The sequence below is a fragment of the Phalaenopsis equestris genome, unplaced genomic scaffold (genome assembly GCF_001263595.1).
Source record: "Phalaenopsis equestris unplaced genomic scaffold, ASM126359v1 Scaffold000278, whole genome shotgun sequence".
NCBI lineage: Eukaryota > Viridiplantae > Streptophyta > Magnoliopsida > Asparagales > Orchidaceae > Phalaenopsis > Phalaenopsis equestris.
The window spans coordinates 359,101-381,735 of NW_018164720.1; the positions used below are offsets into that span (position 1 = coordinate 359,101).

At 33.2% G+C, this 22,635-nt stretch overlaps 1 protein-coding gene across 2 annotated transcripts in view; it reads left to right on the forward strand.

The window, feature by feature from the left end:
• The first annotated feature begins 6,321 nt into the window (after positions 1 to 6,321).
• LOC110024903 (autophagy-related protein 18d-like) overlaps positions 6,322 to 22,635 on the forward strand; it is a 43,020-nt gene continuing 26,706 nt past the window's right edge. The window contains exons 1-3 of one of the 2 annotated variants that reach the window (XM_020725093.1): positions 6,322 to 6,540; positions 7,563 to 8,404; positions 12,302 to 12,557. In XM_020725093.1, coding sequence (XP_020580752.1) covers positions 7,643 to 8,404; positions 12,302 to 12,557 — 1,018 coding nt within the window. In that variant the 5' untranslated portion in view covers positions 6,322 to 6,540; positions 7,563 to 7,642. The remainder of the gene's footprint in view (positions 6,541 to 7,562; positions 8,405 to 12,301; positions 12,558 to 22,635) is intronic. The other variant, XM_020725094.1, reaches the window with a different exon arrangement.

The following is a 22,635-nucleotide window of genomic DNA, read 5'->3' on the forward strand; positions in this document are numbered from 1 at the left end:
TCAGAAATATCCCTTAATTTTCTACTTATCCACGTCAGCACCCACTTATGTCTTAAATTTTAATATCACATATATAACACAAAAGATTTAATTTTCACATACGCAAAATTTAATATTATTAATATCAAATATGTAACACTAACATAATAATAATATTATTATTATTATTATTACTATTATATATATATATATTTGTAAGCATGTAGGCTAGCAATCACACGGATTAATAACGTAAGCATGTAAATAAGAAGCTCAATCGGTGATCATATGTAAATCTCCAAGAGCAAGAACGCTTTCACGCAAACATAGACGTTAAAGTGGCGAACATGTAGATACATAAAATATAAGTTGTCGTACATGTAATCATGAAAGTTTAAGGGTCTGTTTGGGGCAGCTGCAGCTTATCCAGCTTCTGTTGATAAGCAGCTTATCCTGATAATCTACTGATGGGCAGCTGATCCGGATAATCTGACTGGCTGTTTGGTTAGTGCATTTTGAAAACAGCTGATTTTGGAGAAATGACCAATCTACCCCTATTCTGGATAAGCTGTTGAGTTGTTTGGTTCGTGCGTTTGGTAAACAACTTATTCACAAATTTTTTTTTTTGAATTAATATTATGTGTAGCAGAATAAATTATTTTATCAACAAAATTAAAGATCAAATGTTAAGACACGATAATACAAATAAGTAGAGAAACATATACTCTAACATAGAGAAAAGAGTTGTCTGCTCAAGCTACATAAAGCAATTAGAATAGATGATATCTAGGCTGAAAAGCCAACAATTTTTGCACGTTCAAAATTTTATTGAAAATACATTGAATAACTTAAATAAAAAGCAAATACTATGTCAAAAATTAGTTTCAAGTCATTTGTGCCTAAATAGGGCAAACCATCAAACACCTCATGCTCGTTTATATAAAAATATAACAATTGATAATTATGCATACCTTTATATATAGCTAATTAGATTATAGTTTGACTTTCTCGGTAGAAAATCTCAACGAAATCATTGAATAAGGTTGATATGAATAGGAAGAGGCGCTGGAGCAGATTGGAGGGTGCGGCTGCGAATTTTAGATGGAGGAGGAGACCGAAAGCAGCGCCACAAGCCAACCCCATGGTGATCTGCTTGCATCAGAGAAGATTGGAGGGTGCATTTGAGGATGGAGAGGAACTAGGGCATCACGAATTCGTTCCCGTGCGAATCCTTCGCATCACAAATTGATTCCCGAGCGAATCCTTCGACAGAGCAGCAAATAAAAGACAGACGATACTGTAGAATAGGGAGGAGGAGCTAGCGAGACAGAAGGGCTGATGCGAAAATGAAACGAGAAAAGGATCAATGGTGCCTGGGAGCGAAGCGAAGAGGGAAACTCTGTCCAAAAGAAAAACAAAACGTAGATCGTGCCCAATGACCCGCGTCCGACTTTTAGTTAAAAAGTCAAACGTCGTTCTACAAAACACTATTGAAACGCTTTTTTCAAACGATACGGCGGCGTTTTGAAAATGTCACCGCAGTGAATAAGCTGCCCCAAACGGACCCTAAATGTTCGCATAGAAACACATGCAATCACAATGGGGGCAAGGTAACATACATGTAAACATATAGTCTTTTTTGTTATAGGCATGCAAGTAAACATAAAAGCTTAGGTGGTAGATGGGTAAATCCAAAAGAGTCTTGTAGAATGCATGGAAATATGAAAGTTTAAATGACATTTGCTTCTATGTGTAACATTTAAACTTTTAGGAATTGGTGGCATAGGTGTAAATTTTTAAAAGAATAAAAAAAATAAAAAAAATAAAGATGAAAAGATTTAGGGTGGTACACATGTAAATTCTTTTTTTTTTTTTGTTAAAGAAAATTATTTATGTAAATACAAAAGAATTGAGTGGCATGCATGTAAACGTCCCCCTTTTTTTTGAACCATAAGGGTGGTATGCACTTAAATTCCTTTTTTTTTTAATGAAATGTTATAAATATAAATACATGAATGACATGCATGAAATTATCAAAGTTTAGATTTTTAATGTGGAAAAATATAAGAATCAAGTGGTATGACATTTGGGTGGCATGCATATAAATCTCTCTCTTTCTCTCATGCAAATAAATAGAAAGTGACTGGCATGCATGTAAATTTTGTCGGTGGAAGAAGAACAAGAGAGAGGAGATAGGGGCCTACCTTGTGGTGTAGAAGAAGTGAGTTGACTCTTGTATCAGAGAGAGAGATGGATAGAGAGACGGCTATGAGGTGAGCGGAAGAATGGAAGAGGGATGAGAGAGAGAGAGATAAGAGATTTTTTTTAATGTTGGCTGATGTGAGAAAAGAGAGAGGGAGAGAGAAAGAGAGTGAAGAGGAAGGCGTGGGAAAGAAATGATATGTTTTTTTTTATTATGTATGTATATATATATATATTTAGGTTCTGTTTGGCGCAGCTGCAGTTGCACAGCTTTTCAGCTGCAGTTGTGCTGTCCCAAGTAGCTGTTGTGGGGAAGCAACTGCGGGGAAGCTGGTTGTCTGTTTGGTGTAGTTGTGTAAAACTAGCTGTCAGACAGCTGTTTATGAAAAAAAGACTATGCTGCCCCTGTTTGGTAAACTTGTTTAAAAAAAGGTTGTAACGGTGAAAATTTTTTAACTTCATAAGCCAAATTTTTTATGTAATAAATTAGTGAAACGTGTGTTCATTAAATGCATTATTCGGGATTCATGCATTAACATGTATTCCGTCAATTGTGCTGAAACAGTCTTGATTATGTAGAATGATAGGTAATAAAAAAATGTTGCATTGTCAAAAAAAAAAAAAACTAAACTGCTCTAAGGACATTACCTTGAAAAAGGACATATAACGCACATCGTGTGATATCTCTGCGAGTGTCTGCTCGAAATTAGGATCTGATGGTTTGACGACAAGTGTTGAAAGACTAACAAGTGCGCTCAATCTGATTGAGAAATACCTATTAATTTTCTCAGTGGAGTGTTGAAAACGATTCATCGCCCCTCACATGGATTCATTTTGAGATAGTATGTACAGTGTTATTGCGAGCACCTCACGTAAAGTGGTTATGATTGAACCATGAAGTCCGTGAGCACCTACAAGTTCCTCAAGAAGATCGAGAAATACTTTCAGGCTCATTCATAACATATTACTAAATCTTGTTGGGTAGCCTACTAGCAACTCCCATCACTGATATATGGAGATGTCATGCACGGCGATCGATCAATGTACGTAGTGTAGTACTCAAAGATCAAGCACATGACAATAATCAATATTCCTCTCTGCCTTCTCCTGCGTGGATCCATGTTAACGGATATTTGTCGTCTTCTACTAGCATCCATATGGATTGGTATCTTTCAATCTAATCCTTATACATTAATGAATTACTTAAATAAAGTGTTTTGATAATATGAAAAAAAAAAAAATAGCAACATATAATAACGTGAATACTAAAGGATTGACATCAAAACAAAATACAATAAACAATTAAAATGCAATATAAACTACTATAATAATAGCGCAGATTTAAAGTACTAGAATAAATAATTAAAACAAAATGCATATAAATGTTCATGACATCAAAATGATTGTACATCTCAAATGTTTAGGCGATCATAAAAACGTTAAACATATGACAATCTGCGGTTAGCTGACATCTTCATAAAGATATATCTACGAACTGGGTCTTTTATTAATTTTGTTGCATAGAGATACAATTCGTCATCCCCATAAATTTCTGGTGACTCGCTCAAAATTTCTAGTGGCTCCTCTATGGTTGATGAATGAGAAGCCTGAGATTCTGCTTTGTAAGTAGATATCAATTGGGAGAGTTCATTTCTAAGAAAACTAGCACCAAATTTTCTTCTATTGTCAACCCTCGGCTTCTTTGAAGGGAAAGTGGGCTCATATTCGTTATGCTCCGGGTTGGGGACTTCAGTGGAGTCACCAGAACCTCCAGGGGTTTCAAGATTGACAACATTGCCAGCTAACCCAACCTCGCTTGAGCAATATGCATAATTTCCAGTTGCGACCACACCCCCCCCTCACCCACAAGATCACCGATGCGGTCGAGTTTTTCCTCTATCTCAGACTCAATTCCAGAAAACTTAAGTTTCTTTGCAGTAGGAACCACCTATAATGAAATAAAAAAAAATCCAATTAGAAAACATAGAGAGTAAAAATTAACAAAATATAGAAATAAAGCTCACCGCAAGTTTTTCAGACCACCACTCATCTGGTGCTTCAACTGTTCGTTTAACTGAATCCCAACTTAATCCCGTTGAGCCTCATTTCAAGTCCTTCCAAGTCTTCCAATCTTTCTTAAGCTAATCCCACTTATTCTTCAACTGCATCATATAGTGCATCATATCGTACTCTCTGCCTGTAATTTCCTTAAAATTTTTTATAATATTTTGTCACCCTTCTTTATTGAAGAAAGTAGTTGACCTGTTTTCCATATCAATTTCTTCGAGGCAAAGATCGCAAAATATTATTTTTATTTCTTTTCTCATAAAGCCGGTGGGGCAAACTTTTTGGACTTATTAACCATTTGTTTTACTACAACAAAACATATAAATGTAACAATACTTAAAAAAAATGTGGCATTAAATGAGAGGAACAATATGAAGCTTTCAGATTTTACCACAAAAAAAAACAATCTTATCAAGAGACAAACCAAAACTCAAATCAAGTGTACAAAAAAGAAAATTCAGAACTTCCTAATGAAATTGTAGATAAAAGATTAGAAGCAAGTAAATTGTTCATTTGCATACAAAAATATATATCCAACATTAGTTAGTATTGCAAAAATGGAGTAGACCAAAATATAGAAACAAATAAATCATTACTCTACCCATTCAAACTTACCCTTAATATTCTTGATTTATTTGCTAGTTAACCTAAAAAATACTTACGAAGAGACCATATAATTAATAAAAAATTAAAATATTCTTCTTGCTTCTCAAAGTAGTTCCTTCTTCACCTCCTCTTATTTCTTAAAGGAAAGATCAAATACTCTCCACTATTGGTTGCCATTATGTTTTTTAAAGAAAATGCTTCCTCTAAATAAAAAAGAGTGAAAAAAAAAAGTTCCATAGGCATCAATACGATTCACCTCACATGTTTTTCATCTTCACTTTTTACAACTTTTGAAACCTTCTTCCTAGCAGAGCAATCATCTTTTTACAACAAAACATTTCAGAGAGAAACCAAACAATGCCATCGGAGAGAAACAAAACAATGTCAGTGCTTTCTCACATTATCCGACGACTTCTTTCAATGGGGATCAGAAGCAATCGAATAATACCGATCGAGGAAGAGGAATGCGGTCGGAGAAGATGAACGCGGTCGGAGAAGAGGAACGCGATCAGAAGCATCTTGCGATCTTGCCACGCGATCAAACCAATCGTCGAAGAGGAATCGATGAAGAGGAGGAAAGGGGAGAGATCAGTAGTCAGAGAGCGAAAAGTTTATGACTAGGGCAACATAATAAAATGCCGAGTTGGAAAGCTGAGAAGCAGTTTCCTATACGCGTTCGGTGTTCGATCGAAATCGCGGGACGCCGCTCTTTCAACGCCGCGCCCAACGAGAAACAATACGCCGCGCCGCAGGGAAAAATCTGCGCCAAACAGAGCCTTATTTATTTTGACTGCAATGATAAAGGAGGCATGCTTAAAGGAGAGAGGGAGAGGCGTGTGACGCGTTTAATATGATAAATTTTTTTTTTTTGGATAACTGCATGCGTAAGTTACAATAGAATAGTAGATAACAATAATAATATTATATTATTATACCAATAATAATATTATAATCATCGTTTGCGTATTTTTCGTCCGAACTTGATATTGCGGTGAACTGAATGTCCATCACGGTTCCTACCGTTTCGATCCTTAAGCATATTTCACAGAATAAATTTGAATTAAAAAAAAAAACTTAAATGATATATGTTAATGCTTTAAAAAGATTATAATGAAAAATAAATCATGATATTCTTCATAATTTTTTTGAAGTTCAAGTGATTCTTCACTTTTAAAATAAATTCATATTTAAATTAGTTTTATTTTTTGTCCAAAGAAAACATTAATTTATGATTAATTTTTTCATTTTGGGAGTGTTATCTTATAAAAATGAAGTATGAGATGATGAATTGATGATATCTTATTGTCCCAAACGATGGGCACATTGTAGAAAAGCACATAATATTTGTTTCAAGTACACCATATATTCAAAAGAAAATTTATACATACACTTCTTAATTCAGGAAAAATGATGATTGTGGTACAAATCTAGCCCTTAAAAGAAATTGGTCCGAATCTGATGGCTGTAAAAATGCTTCGCCGTCCCTGGCCGCGCAATCCGGAGCTGGCGGCAAATTGCCACGCTACGTTTCCTTCAGGGCAGTGCAATAGAAGAAGAAAGTCGGAGGCGCTTTTCCGAACCGCTTCTTATGGAAAATCGTCGTTAAATAATCATTCACTGGGTCCTTTATTAATTCATCTCAGATAGAGAGAGAGAGAGACAGAGAGGAGGGTCTGATCATCTGAGGTATGTATGTTCTTTGGATTCCTTGTCCCACACTTCTCCCTCTCTGTTTTCTTGTTGTTTTCTTTCTGGGTTTTCTTGAGTTTGATGCTGCGGGTTTGGGAATCCGAAAATAAATGCTGGAACAGCGGAACAGCTGAGGAAATGAATCCGCTGACGAAATCTTTTTTGATTGAGTGTGTGTTTTTTTTTTTGTGTGCGGGAGCTTATGACGTGATCAGATGTCTTAATCGATGGTTTATATTAATGGATTTGCTCACTTTGGCTGATTTCTTTTTTATTTTTTCAATTTTTTTTTTATGTTTGTTGTAACTTGCTTGGTTCGGGGTTTTTTTTGTGTGGTGATGATGTACTTGCGGTGTTTCTGGTTGAGAGACGGTATAAGCAGTTGCTGTATTTGCTGCAGACACGATAATTTATCATAGGTTGGTATTCTCATGAGTTTGGTCATATAAGACCGAACTTTCATTCAATCCGTTTGTAATGCGTTGTAGTTATTTTTGATAGAGTGGATGGATGGTTGAATCGGTTGCTAATGGAAGCCTTGATGATGACTTGTAGAATTCCTCAGAGGTTTTGATTGGTTCTCAGTATGAGCCGAGTAGGGTTATGATCCGGTTATAATGTTAAGTCATTGAGTTCATATACAGAAGCGCGTTTCCTCCACGCAATCATTTTATCTCCTCTTTTCTCACTTTGGAGGCTTGGTAGTTTTTGGAAACGTAAAATGTTACTGCCAAACAAGAATGAATTGCTGAAGATTTTGATTTCTTCAGTAAGTGAATATGAATATGATTCGTGCATGATACTTTGGATTTGACACATCTTGGCATGAATTATTATTACGCGACTGCAGAAGAAAACATATCCTGCTGTTGCAAAGGATTTTAATTTTGCACAAACATACCAATTACCAAACAAATCTCGTTTGTCTGAATTTTTTTTTTTTAAATTGTATCAGCTTTAAAACCTCACAACTACTTCATTTACTAATCTTCCTTTTGTGAAATTATACCTTTCTTCAGCAGTTTGGAGACTTGCTAATTTGTTGTTCATCTAGTGATCTTCATATAGACCTCCATCAGTTCTTGTTTTATATTTTGTCATGAGTTCTGCAGTCTCAAGCTCTAGAAGAACACATCTGGTATCGAATTGTGGTTCTTTGGGATCTCAAAATCCAGAAATACCGTCAGCTTCTTTAGGTAACCCTAAAATGGATCCACATGAAGCTGAGGAAATTGAGGTGCTTTCAGTTTCATGGAACCAAGATTATCGGGCTTTCGCTGTTGGCACAAGCCGTGGTTTTAGAATCTACGGCTCTAGGCCCTTGAAGCAAACTCTTAGAAGGGATCTGGAAAGTGGCGGTTTTGGAATTGTGGAAATGCTCTTTCGATGCAATATTTTGGCTCTTGTTGGTGGCAGCGGAAACTCACAATATCCACCCACCAAAGTTCTAATCTGGGATGATCATCAAGGTCGTTGCATTGGTGAATTTATCTTCAGATCTTATGTTCGAGGTGTAAGATTGAGACAAGATCGCATTGTAGTAGTTCTTGAACATAGGATATATATATATGACTTCAATGATTTGAAACTTCTCCACCAAATAGAGACACTAGCCAATCCAAAGGGACTTTGTTGCCTCTCACACCATTCAAGTACCTCTGTTTTGGCATGCCCTGGTCTACACCAAGGACAAGTTCGGGTTGAACACTTCGGTTTGAAGGTTACAAAGTTCATCAATGCACATGACTCACATATTTCTTGCATCAGCTTGACTTTGGATGGTTTACTTCTTGCAACTGCAAGCGTTAAAGGCACATTGGTGAGGATTTTTAACACAATGGATGGAACACGTTTACAAGAGGTAAGTTCTCTAGTTATGCATTTTGAAATCTATGTATGGGTGCTATGTTTTCATCCCTATGGCTCATTTTGAATATTGTATTCTTGAAAAAAATATAATTATGTTACACTGTAGGGTACTTAAGGCCCTTGTTCTCATACTTCTATTTTTATCAGTCATAGGATCCTTTAATCATATATTATCCTTGTTCATAAAATATTAGATTTTAATTGTGATTTAAATAGGATGCAATGGTGAAAAAAGGTTCATGTAGCCGACCCCACTTATTGGGATAAAGGTTTGTTGTTGTTGTAATTGTGTTATATCAAACTTTATCCTATTGTCAAAAAATCTTAATATGGTTTCAGTCATCTTATCATTTTAATTGTGATCATCCATACTTTTTGTGTTAGGTATATCTGAAGAAACTTGGCATTTAATCTATTAATAAGAAGTGGGGTTGCAAATGAATCGAGTGTAGTCGAGCAAGTGCTTGTCTAAGCTCAAACTTGTTTATAAAAAGCCCGCTTGAGCTTGGCTCAATTTTAATTCATGCTTTTGGAAATGTGTTCGAGCTCCAACTCATTTATTAAAACGTTGTTTGAGCTCGGCTTAAGCTTGGTTCATATAGAAATTATCGAGTTTATTAATGAGCAATTTGTTTAACAAAATAAATGAGCCATAATTGAGTCTTACTCTAGTTTATACAAGCAGCTTATTGGAAAAATAAGCTAGCCATGTCAAATAAAGTTTTTTAAACCTAAAGAATAAATATGTTAATGATAGTTTTTATGAACGAGCTTTAATTGAGTTTTAATTGACCTTCTTAATGAGCTTGTTTATGAGCTTTATGTGCTATTATTCATGAACATAAATGAATCAATAATAAATTTTTGAGCCTGTTAATTTAGAAACCAAGTATTTACGAAAACATTCAAGCTGCTCAATTAGTAAATCAAAGCATCATGAACATTGTTTAATTGAGCTGAGCCATGAATAGTTTGTTGAAAGTTCTATTCATTTGCAACTCTAATAAGAAATATATATTCAAAGACTTAAATTTTTCTCAAATGTGCACTGTTTTTTTGACTTTGATACATAAGGTAGGTGCAGTTGCGGGGGATGGTGGTGAGATGATACTGAAGATTACCCTTGTTTTATCTTGTTGGTGGTTTTCAAGTTTATGAATATATGATGATTAAAAAATGTTAACTGTTTTGGAAGAGTATATGTTAACGGACAAGGATTTTAAATAAAATTGCTGTGGAAGAAATAAGGAGAAAAAATGGTACTCCAAATGCGGTCGGGTCACAGATTCTGGAAAGAGATATGTAGAGTTAACATTTATGTAGTACACAAATGATAATTTAGGTAGATTGAATTTCTTTTGGAAGGATTAGGGAGAAAAGCTAGTAAATCTAAAGTAGTTAGGTTACATATAGCGGAACAAGATATGTAGGGTTAGCATTTACGTGGTACTCAATATGAAGGTGTGATGGTGGACTCACAGTGAAAAATCCAAATAGTTGTGATATGGTTAATGATGTCGATGGTGTTACTTCATCCACTAAAGCTAGTGGTTACATATGGCGGAACAAAATATGTAGGGTTAGCATTTACGCAGTACTCAATTTGAAGGTATAGTGGAGGACTCAGAAAGATCCAAATAGTTGTGATATTGTAATGATGTCGATGGTGTTATTTCATCTGCTAAAGCTAGAGGTGAAAGATAGACTATATATATATATATATATTGACACCATATCAAAAATATGAAATACACATTTTCATGGCTAGATTTTTAATGCCAACAACAATAACAAGCCTTAATCTCACTACTAGGATTCGACTACATGATTTTTAATACCAATGTATTCAAAATATAAATATTAAACTTTAAAGGTATGCATGTAAATTTCCCAACATCAAATAACAGATCAATTATAAACACATAAAAATCGTATAAAACTAAATTCAAATGATTTAACATTAATTTTTTTTAATGAATTGATTTTGTAAGCTTTGTGCTGAATGTAAATCCTAACAGCATGTGATATAACAGTGTAATATATATATATATTTGAAAAGCCAAGTGCTAATTTTATTGAAATAGAAATGATACATAAAAGTTGTATGAGAAGAACCCAAAAGAGATACCCTACCCATACGATACAAGTACAACAATACCCCAATATACTCAATAAAATGTAAAACAAATTTAAAACATTACCCCAACAAAAGATACAGATAGACTCAAAAAATTTAAAACATGCAGAAAACAAGTAGTTAGGGATGAGCCAGTTTAGTGAGCCAGTTTAGTCCTGCCTCTTTCTCTAGTTTTAGGAGCGGAGCCAGATAACAAATTTTGAAGTGTCGTGTCATTGCCAAGAGTAACCAAAGTATCATCCATTAAGTTTTCAAGTTGGAGTGTGCCCCAACCTTCTTCTTCCTTATTTCGTCGGGAATTGTAAACTTGTCATTCTTCATTTGAAGACTAACTCATGTGATCCTCGGTCTGATTAGATATTAGAACCGTAGTAGAAGGAAAAACAGTCGTTGCCACAACGATAGGTTCCAATGTATGTGAAATGTTAGTTGTCACATCTGCATCTGATGCTTTCTGAATAGGAGCTGCGGGACTATCTTGACTTTCGGTCTGAGCAATATTCATTATAGTATGGTCAGGAGAAGGGTTCATAGGGGCAGACTTCATTTCCTTGGTGATTCCCCCCTCAGATTGGTTGTCATCTGGTTTGCTGGGAGGACGTTCAGACATGTGGGGTGCACTAACAGCATGTTCCTGCTTTTGACTATTGGTTCTCAACTGAGGGTACAATCTGAAACATTTCTCTTGCGGGTGTCCAAACATCTTGCAGTGTTTGCAGTAGTAAGGTTTTTGTTCCATAATGATTTTTTGCCAATAACCATTGTGAGCAGAGCAAAACCAGACTTCTTTTACATCTGGTAGTGTAATACCATTGGTGGCGGCTTTAGGTGATATGCCTATTTTTTTGGGTTCAGTGTTCTGGTTTCTTTTTTTTTCATGTAGGACACTGAGTGAAGCATATATTTATCAAGCAATCAAGTTAAATGACTGGCAGAGAAGTCAATGATAGAATTTAGCTAAATGAAACCTCTGATCAGATAGTAAGAAACGAAATCTGGAGTAATAATGATTGGACTGAGTTCTTATGGTTACAAATGATGGTAAATTTTGTGCTGCTTGCTAACAATTAAACAACCTTATCCTGTTATTTCAAGGACCTCAATATTGAGCAAGTCATTTTTCTGATTGGTATTCTCTCATATTCCAAAACATAGATGTGCACATACCCCGACTCATTGGTGGCGGCTTCGGCGTAAGACCCTTGGATCGGGTGTTAAATCCCTCGTGGCGCAGGGTTCTCGAATTTTCAGCACACCGGGTGGGCTCCCAGACCTGATGGGAGCTCGACCAATCGGGTTGATCTTTGGTCTCCGACCGTCGATCAATCATTAAAAAAAAATATTCCAAAACATAGATAAACATAGTGTATGCTAGCATACAGAATGTGTTCCTTTTATGCATATATATTTAAACTGTATGATGGTCTTGAATGAGTTACAAATCTTCATATGGATGTGGCAAAAACCTTTAATTTCCAGTTCTACAAGATCTCATCTTGATTTTGTCCAATGAATTATACTTCACAAGAGCCTTCATCTTGGCTCGCGGTAGAGTAACTCTATGTGATTTTGCTCCACTCGATTTTTCTCACCAGTTATTACCTTAGATTGGTTTACTTTCCCAGTTTCAACTTTGAAAGTACTGAATTTTTGTTTTTCAATTCATATTTTCTTTCTGTAAATGACTTCCTTTTTTTCTCATTATGTACTTTTTTATGACCATCTTCTATCTTATGACAAATTTTATTGCAGGTGAGAAGAGGTGCAGATAGAGCAGAAATATACAGTATTGCTCTGTCACCTAATGTGCAGTGGTTGGCAATATCTAGTGACAAGGGCACTGTGCATATATTCAACCTTAGAGTTAGAGTGGTAGGAGAAGACGCACCCACCCTTCCTTCAGGCCAAGGGCCTGCTTTGCTGCATCAAAACTCTGCAACTTCACTTGATGCATTGATATCTCCAAATACTGGTGCTAACCCGAGCTCTTCATTATCTTTTATGAGAGGTAAACAAGATATGGCAAGATATGATACTCGGTGATTTGCTCAATGACCCAAATTGTTGTTAAGAAGTTCCTGATTGTGGATTACCATTCTAGCTATTTACTTTTATCTTGGCCACTTTTTCATAGATACAGTTGAATAATCAGTATGCATCTACAATTCTTTTTAAAGTTTCCTATAAGCGTTTCCAGAACTTCAGGAATGATGCTCTAATAAGAATGCCTTTCAAAGATTAGTCGTTTTTTTGAAGTAATATGAAGTGTTATCTACGTTTTAAGGCTTTACGTTTTAACATGTAGTTCCTCTTTGCATCACTTAATTTTCATGGCTCCAACTTTTTGTCTTACTTTTAAAACTATATATCCTAGTTGTGATGGAGGACAACGTCAGGTTAGGTTTTCTACCGCAATTAAGATGTTACATGCATTGATTTTGTTCAAAAGAAATAGAGGATTCACACATCACCTATGTCAATTACTTCAACAACTCAATTTATTTAAATGAAATCAAGTGTTATTAGAGTTTAATAAAATTTTTAAGAATTTTAGCAAGCATTTGTAAAGAAATAAAATCAAAGAGCAAGCAAGTTTATTTTTACAAATTAGATTTTTGTCATGTCATTTTTTGATCAAAATGAGGAGTATTAAAGAAGCCAATAACAAATTATGTTGATTAACTAGAGTAAGTAAAAAATTTACCAAAATTAACTAAAATCTTGCCACAAGTCAGTGCAAGAAGATGATTTCCCCAAAATTAGCACTTGATAATTCAAACATCTAATTTGCACCGACAATATTTAAACAACGAAGAGAAATTTTTATTCAAGCCAAAAGGAATGAATTACATGCCATGAAGCACTAATTATAGACTCATTATAATCTAGAATTGTAAAGAGGATTGGCACATGATCAATCTCAGTTTAAAGTTAAGTTAATTTTACCCGATAAAAAATATTTTATTTCTAATTTAAAGTTTTAAATTTAGCTAACAATATTTGAAGTTGAATTTCCTACATCAGCCACATATATGCAAGTGTTTAAACTTACTTGAAAGATGCTGCCAAAACTAACGTAAGCTCTCACAGGTTTTGTAGCAAAACCACTTCATTTGATTCATGAATGAAAAAGCCAAATTTATAGAAGAATAAGGCCAAAAAACACTATATGCGTAACCACGAAAGTTATGATAAGTCAAAATGTTAAGAGAATCTATACCGCACAAACCATTGCAAATAATTCCCTTAGAGAACAAACCAAAATAGACCATCATTCTTCAAAAAATCATCTGTTTTTTTTCTTTTTCAAATGAATGATACTAAAATTCTTCCTCTTAAAGCCAAACTATCCAAATTCTACCACTCAATAGCAGCAGCCCCACATCAATTTATCTAGCCTAGAAAGCATTCGAATCCGATGAATTGATCTTAATACTGTAAACAACATGAAAATATAGCATGGCCCGCCATAACTTCCTCAAGCTTTTGTGGTAATGTACTGAAACTAAATCAAGGCTGAAATTATGGAAACTATATAAAGCAAGGTACAGCTTGGAATTGAAATACAATGCTTTCTGGCCAGTATTGTTGACATGTCTCTAAAATAGAAACAATAAATAAAATAAACCAACTAATGGAAAGAAAATATGTAGAATACAAAGAAACTAATACTCGACGCATTTCTTCTGGAAAAAATAAACATGAAATTTCCAATCATATCTGTATGGATTTGACAAATTTAGTATTTTATACTTACCAACCACATATGGACATAACTTTTGATCCTCCTTTGAATTAAATTTTAAATAATCAATGTTAGTCTTGTCTCATCAAAGTTAGTCCTGTCTCGCTAGTGAATAACATCTCTTTAAAATTCAATTTCGATAGTAAACATAATCTTATCATCTAGAATAGCTCGAGGAATAGTTGTATAAAAGTTTATGATAGAGAATTAAATGTTGATTCACCAGGAATGTGTAAAAAGAGTAGAATCTTTGGAATTTGTTGTAGGCTTAATAATAAGGTTAAGTTTGACTTGTTGAAAGTTGAATTTATACTATTTATTTAATTTTAATTTTTAGGTACTAGTTTCAATGCATTGCAAAATTTTAAATTGTCCCGCATATCTTTCATTCAAACTTTTAAAATGTTTTGGGTGGGTGCCTTTTAGGATTTAGGTTTCATTTGATGTAGCTTTTTCATTACTTTGTTTTTCTTACTATTGAAACATTATTGTCGGCTTCTATTTTCTTGCTCCTTTTTCAAAATTTTTGTGGGAGAAGCAAATTTTTACAAAAAAAAAAAAAAGAAAAAAGAAATAAAAATTGCTATAGTGTGATAATTATAAGAAAGTTGATATCAAATTTTTTTAGGGAAAAACTGTATAAGATTCACATCAACCTTTAAAAAAGGCTTCTTCTTCCATAATTGCTCTTTAACTTTTTTGACAAATAAATATATGTAACTACCCAAAAAAAGTTTTTAGCTGAATTATGATTTTATCACTAGGCTTAAATTTTACTTACCTTTTATTCACACTGGAACAAAAAACTTAAAATTGCTGATTTTTCATGAATATCTATATGAGGATCATGCCTACTTTGTATGCATGTTTGTGCAAATGTGCCAGTCCAGATTTTATAAGTACCTCTGCAAGTTCTATAGGATTTCTATGTTGTCACTTTGCAATAATTTCAAATGGTTTCATTATAGTATATTTATTATCAGATAAAATGTATGTATACACAACTTTAGGTAATATAAAATCCCACCGCATATGCAAAGTCTTTATTGAACAATGCATCAAATTTACTGGTCTTCCATTTATCATTTTAGTTTAATTATAAATTTATTGGATGATTAGTCCAAAATTTGAGTTCGGTTACCATTTTCTTCATAAGATTTTTCTATAAATTCAAGAATTTTATGTTTCTATTCAAAAAAACTATTTTAGGTAGATTGCATAGTTTATCCACTTTATTAAAAAAACAATTTAAAGTGTGAGGTACATCAGTAATTTTTTGATGTGGGTATGAAATTTGACATGTTTAAAAAAATGTTCTCCCCCTAAAAAGATTTGTATTATAATTCTTCATTGTTCATTATGTGTAATTGTTAAAGGTATGTGGAATCATGTGTTCTATTCTGTACCTTTGGTAACAACACATCTTGTATTATGTAACATCATGTGTTATATTTCTCTTTCATATTTATCTAAAAATTTATTCTCATTCATTATAATAGTCTCATTTCTCCTTGGATGACAAGCAAAACTCCTTGCATGTAATCCCAAAATAATAAATTCTCTTGATAATGAATCAAGATTATATGGAGAACTATCCTTTATTAAGTAAGATTTTTAAATTGGTCGTGTTTGTTAAGCAAAGATTAGTTTTGGTAAATCTCACTAGAACTTCTTTTAAGTGTTATTCTTATCTTTTATATGATTAAAATCAATCACCCTAACCTGAATTTTATGTAGAATGCCAAAAACTTAACTCAAAGTCTTATAAAGTTTCTTATTATACTGACCACAATGTTTTAGGATAAAACATTATTTTTTATGGAAAGTCAACGTATTTAAAGGATTCATGCATGTTTTTTGACAAAAAAATTTAGCTCGTTGTTGACTACCTAACACAACCCTCTATTTTTCGCATCCGGGGCTTGGGACCCAACAATGGTGGCTACGGTTTTAGAGTGATTAACGAAGAAGATAAAATCATATTAGAGTTTGCTTTAGCGTATGATTTTGTTTTTGCTAATACTTTATTCAAGAAAAGAGATGAACATATTATTACTTATAAGAATAGCTCTAATAAAATACAAATTGATTATTTTTGTATGAAAAGAAGAGATCGTTGAGAATGTAAAGATTGTAAGGTCATTTTAAGTAAAAATTTAAGCACTAAACATTGATTATTAGTTATAGATTTTAAATTGAGGAATTGTAAGATAAAGAATATAATAAAATATTATCATATAATTAGATGTGGGCACCTAAAAGACAAATAAAATTATTTTTATGAGTTAACTTCAAAATTTCAGAATTTGGGATGTTCATGAAGAAGCTAATCCTTTGCAGAATAAAGTAACAAACACTGTTAAATAAGTGACAAATATGTACATGAGAAATTAAATGAAAAAATTTTTATAAATAAAAATAGTTAGTGGCGGAAAATAATGTGTACATAACAATATACGATGTTTTAGCTTGCACATTATTATTTTAAAAGGCAAAATTATATTTTAGATTTGTGACGCAAAATTATTTTTTAAAAAGCAAAATTTTACACATAAATAGAGTGCATTAAACATCGACTTTATGATGATCCGATTAGGAGAGTAGATGTTTTAGATTTGACTTATGTTAAGAAAGATATAGCTGGACCTAAAAAGGCTTGGGCATATTGCATAAAATAATGATCTTAGTCTATTAGAATTAAATGAACATATGACACTCAATAAGACACAATGAAGCAAAAGATTCATGTAGCCGACCCCACTTAGTGGGATAAAGGCTTGTTGTTGTTGCTGTTTTGAAAGTCAACTTACCTAGCATGCAATGTCTAACTCTTCCTTTTTTTTGTTTTTTGAGGATTCAAATATTTTTAACCTTAAAGATTTGAGTATAACATAAATTTTTGAGTAATAAATTGACACTACTTATGGGTTGTTAAACTTTTTTTGATGAAGGGTTTAGGTAAGTTGTAGGATGGGAAAAGAGGGTAAAAAATTGATGAAGGCTGAGCAAAAGGGGTTCTTGATAGTTGCATAGCAACGACGGAATTTGCGGCATAGGAGGTCATCAAATATTCGTTAGAGATCACCACCTGTTCTCCAGTCAAGTTAAAGGCACATGATTTGAAAAGAGGAAGGCTTCAATATGCTAAAAGAAAAAAATTCAGAGAATAAATCTCATTGACATAAATGAAAATCCAAAAAATTATCCAAATTATTAGGATAAAATCTTGGAATATAGGTACTCACACAGGTAAATTAATGAAATTAGTTGATATTATGATTCATAGGAAGATAAATATCTTATGTATTTAAAAAACTAAATAAGTTGGAGAAAATGTTAAAATAGATTAGTAGCTTAGGTTTTAAATTTTAGTATTCAGGTAGGAGTTGCACTAGAAATGATGTAGGTGTAATTATAGATAAAAGTTTAAAATATAATGTTGTAAAAATTAATAGAATTGATAATAGAATTGTAGCCATTAAGATTGTTGTTGATGCTAAAATTTTAATGTTATAAGTGTTTATGTTCCTCAAATAGGTTTAGATATAAGTTATAGAGAAAATATTTGGAATGACCTTGAAGAATTAATACAAATGATACCTTTTGAAAAAAAAATTTTTATTGAAGGAGATCTAAATGGACATGTTGGTGGAGTTGTAGAAGGCTTAAGAAATAGTCATGCTGACTATGGTTTTAGAGTGATTAATGAAGAGGTAGAACTCTATTAGATTTTGCTTTCTCGTATGATTTTATTATTGCTGTTACTTTATTTAAGAAAAGTGATGGACATATTATTACTTATAAGAATAGATCTAATAAAATACAAATTGATTATTTTCTTATGAGATGAAAAGATCATCGATAAAGTAAAAATTGTAAATTCATTTAATGTGAAAATTTAAGTACTGAACATTAATTATTAGTTTTACATTTTAAGATGAAGAGTTGTAAGATAAATAATAATAGAAATTGTAATCATACAATTAGATTGAGGCGCCTAAAATATACTAATAAAATTATTTTTTATGAGTGAACTTCAAGAATTCAAGATTTGAGATATTCATAAAGAAGCAAATTCTATATGATGAGATAAAACAACCCACTATTAAACAAATGTTAAAAGATGTACTTGAAGAATCAAAAGGAAAAAAAAATTATAAAGAAAAATAGTTGGTGGTGGAATAATAATGTCCAAAAAAAGGTAAAATATAAGAAGTTGTGTTATAAAGATTGGTTTAAATGTAAAAGCTTAGAGAATTGAGAAAATATAAGGTAGCTTGTAGAGAGTCTAAGATAATTTGTGATGCTATAAATTCTGCCTTGAGTGATTTTTATAATAGATTAAAGAGGGCAAAAATTATCTGTATAAACAAGCCAAACAAAGAGAAAAAAAGTAAAGATTTAATCAAAAAAAGTGTATTAAAGATAAAATAAAAAACTGTTTTTTTAAGAAGATGATATTCAACAAAAGTGTGTGAGCTATTTTGATAAATTTTTTAATGAATTTTTTAAAATACGATTGGTCTTAGAGATATTAATATTGTTAGTAATAATAAAATATTTTATTTTTATTGTTGCAATAGTAAGAAAGAAGTTGAGGATGTCATAAAGAGAACTGAGAGTGGAAAATCAGTAGGACCTGATGGTATCTCTATTGAAGTGTGAAAATATTTAGGAGATTTGGAAGTTGATTGACTTACTAAACTCTTTAATATCATTTTAAAAAGTAAAAAGTTGGCTGTGTGGAGGAAGATTATTTTGGTTCTCATTTTTAAGAATAAAGGGAATGCACAAGAGTGCTAATTATAGAGGAATTAAGTTGATTTGTCATACTTTAAAATTATGGGAGAGGGTTATTGAACATAGGTTAGATGTGATATAAAGATTTCTCATAATTAGTTTGAATTTACGTCGGGTAAGTCTACTATGGAAGCTATACATTTATTGAGACGTTTGATGGATAAATACATAGAGAATAAGAAGGATTTACATATGATTTGTATTGATTTAGAAAAAGCTTACGATAAGGTTCCAAGAGAAGTCCTTTGGAGAGTTCTAGGAAAAAAATGATGTTGATATGATCTATATTCAACTCATTAAAGATATCTATACTAGAGTTGTTATTTGTATTCAAATAGAAAGAGGATTGACTAAGTATTTTCCTTCAGTTGGATTACATCAGGGATCGGCTTTAAGCCCATATTTTTTTCTTGCCTTAGTTATATGGATGTGCTTACTCGACATTTACAGAAGGATGTACCTTGGTTTATGCTTTTCGTTGATGATATTTTTCTTGTGGATAATTCTAAAGAAAGAATCAGGAAAAACTTATATCATGAAGGTCTACATTGGAGTCTAAAAGCCTTCGTTTGAGTAGAACTAAAACTGAATACATGGAATGTAATTTTAGTAGTAGTAGCTTTAGTGGCAGAGTTGTAATTATGGGTGATAAAATCATTAAAAAGTGTGAACGTTTTAGATATCTTGGGTCTATTGTTTAGAGTGATGGTGATATAGATGGGGTTGTTATTAGTAGAATTCAAGTTGGTTGGTTGAAGTGGATGAATGTTTCGAGCCAATTGTGTGATAAAAAAGTACCGCTTAAACTGAAAGGAAAATTTTATAAAATGACGGTGAGACTTGCAATGCTCTTTGGCCTATAGGCCTTTAATAGAGAAGCATAAAATAAAGTTAGTGTTGTTGAGATGAGAGAGCTTAGGTAGTTGAGTGGCTTGACACTTAGAGACAAAATGCGAAATGATTTTATCCATGATAGGGTTAGTGTAGCTCCGATAACGTACAAGATTAGAGAGAGTCGTCTTAGATGGGTTGGTCACATTAAACGTTGACCATCTGATGATCCGATGAGGAGGAGGAGAGTAGATGTTAGTAGATGTTTTAGCTTCGACTGATGTTAAGAAAGATTGAGGTAGACCTAAAAAGACTTGGGCATATTGTATAAAAAATGAATTTAAATGGAAATGACACTCAATAGGATGCAATGGAGAAAAAGGATTTACGTGGCCGACCCCACTTAGTGGGATAAAGGCTTGTTGTTGTATCAAAACTAATTAATATATAGTCAAAACTAATTAATATATAGTTCTCCTCAAGCAATTAACTTAATATTAATATTAAACCAGGAAAGAATAAAAATGGGTCAGTCCTTAGCCTAAGCTGCTGTAATTGATATGACAGACCGATTGAGCTAAAGTTTTGATTTACGAGATTCTCGATCTTGCCTTTCAACAGGCCCGCTTCTTGTACCTCGTGTCCCGCAATAGCCCGCATCCCATGTCTCGTTTCCTGTTGAAACTCACATTCCACTTCTCGTTTCCTGCTAAAATTCACGTCCCACATCATTCTCCGTGGTTAGGAGGGGCTTCGCCTTTGTCCCTAAAGCATATAAATGTTTGGAGTATGGTAAGGAGCTTTGTCAGGGGTGTCATTGTAGCCCCTTTCTTTGTTTGATTACTCGTCACTACTAATTTTTTCAATGGCAGTAGTATAATACACTTCCTACCTTTAATAAATGATTAGGTTTTTTCTGGCCATCATGTGCGTCTGTCATATTGCCATAGTCTGCTTAAGAGATTGTGACACATATATAAGTAAGAAATCACACCACAATGATCATTTTGTTTATTTCTAGTTGAAAATTATGCTAGACATCTTTTCCTGACACTAATCTCATTTCTCTTCTTCGATCAAGTCAAGTAATATGATTGTGAATGCTTCAGGATAGTGAGGCTCAATTTGTTCACAATCTATATAGATACCTTATTTTTTAAATTTCTTTCATTTATAATGAAACTACACATTTTTTCCTTCACAATACAATGAGTATGAAAGATGACATGCCTAGGTTACTACCAATTTCTTATGTTTGATTTGAAAAATTTGTCGAACCACAAGTATCTTACCGTCATCTATGGGGTTGCTTGTACTTACTGTAGTCTTCTCTTCTCTTAGTTTTTCGCTCTTTGCATCATCCATTGCATCTGGTTTAATAAAGAAATCACTTGTATGTTTTGGCAGTTGAATGCAATGTGCCTGTATCCATGACACTTGAAACACTTTCTTATTGAAAATATTTTGGGGTATTGGTCCGACTAGTCATTTTTTTCTCTTATTTTGGCTTCTGCTCTTGAGGGACATGTCTTGGTTCTCCGTTCGGTGTGCTCTTACTACCGGATCCAATGGTTGAATCTTGTTTGAAGAGTGGTGTGTATTTGATGCTGCTTCATTATATCTCAATCTTCAAAACTAAGGCTTGAATATCATATAATATTCAATGGTGTTGTAACTACACCACGTTGCCAATGGACAGTCTAATCCTCTGAGTTACCTGACTATGTTGTTCTCTTTGGCTATTCGAGATCATATTTCAACATAAGTCGCTCAAACTTAGCAGTCTACTCTTCTTATTCGAGAGGTTTTTTTTTGCCATACGTGGTGAATTTTCAAAACTCATCTTATCGGTAATGTACTGGCAAGTAATTGCATATTATTTATTTCTTCATCTCAAACTAGATCGTGATCTTATTTTTTATCTTGCGCTGATGCGGACTTTTGAGGTTCTCTAATGATTATGAAGCACTCTTCTTTAATTTGCTAGCAACTAACTTCACTTTCTTGTTAGGAGGAACATCTTTGTACTCAAAAACTCATTTCACTATTAGAAGCCGCTCAATAAATTTATTCGGATCCATACGGTCTTAAAAAATTGGTAAATCGATCTTCAATCGAAACTCATCCTCCTTTCCTCTATACTTAATGTTGAATTGATGTGACATCAACTTTTTATCTTTTGAAGTTTTTTGGGAGGAAATGATTTTTTTCTTTTTTATATAAGTGATCATCTGTGGGCGACTTTCCTCTGCTATCTCCTTTTAAAATCAACAGATTTCCATTGCAATTGGAGGATTTTTTGATGCATATCTTTCATGGTTTGAACGCCTACTTAAGGATTTCTCCTTGGCGGTATGGTAGATGTCCACACTTTAGGGTTATGGCGACAATGAAAATTTTGGATCTAGGTTTAGCTGTAAGCTTGGGGTTAGGTGGAGGATGTAGGGTTGACTTTAGTGGAGATGTTAGTCTATGTGGATTTTATGTTTCTGAATGAGAAAAGATAAATTCTTAAAAATTTAGGCTTTATCAGACTTTGATTGTAAATGATACCAATCTAAGGCTATTAGACAGTGCGGGGTGATAAAAAAAAGGAATTAGGTAAGTTGTAGGATGGGAAAAAGGGCAACGAAGTGCAGAATGAGCAATAAGAGCTGATGGACAACAAGTTGGAAAAGCAAAACCATTGGTCGATGTTAAAACTCATGGC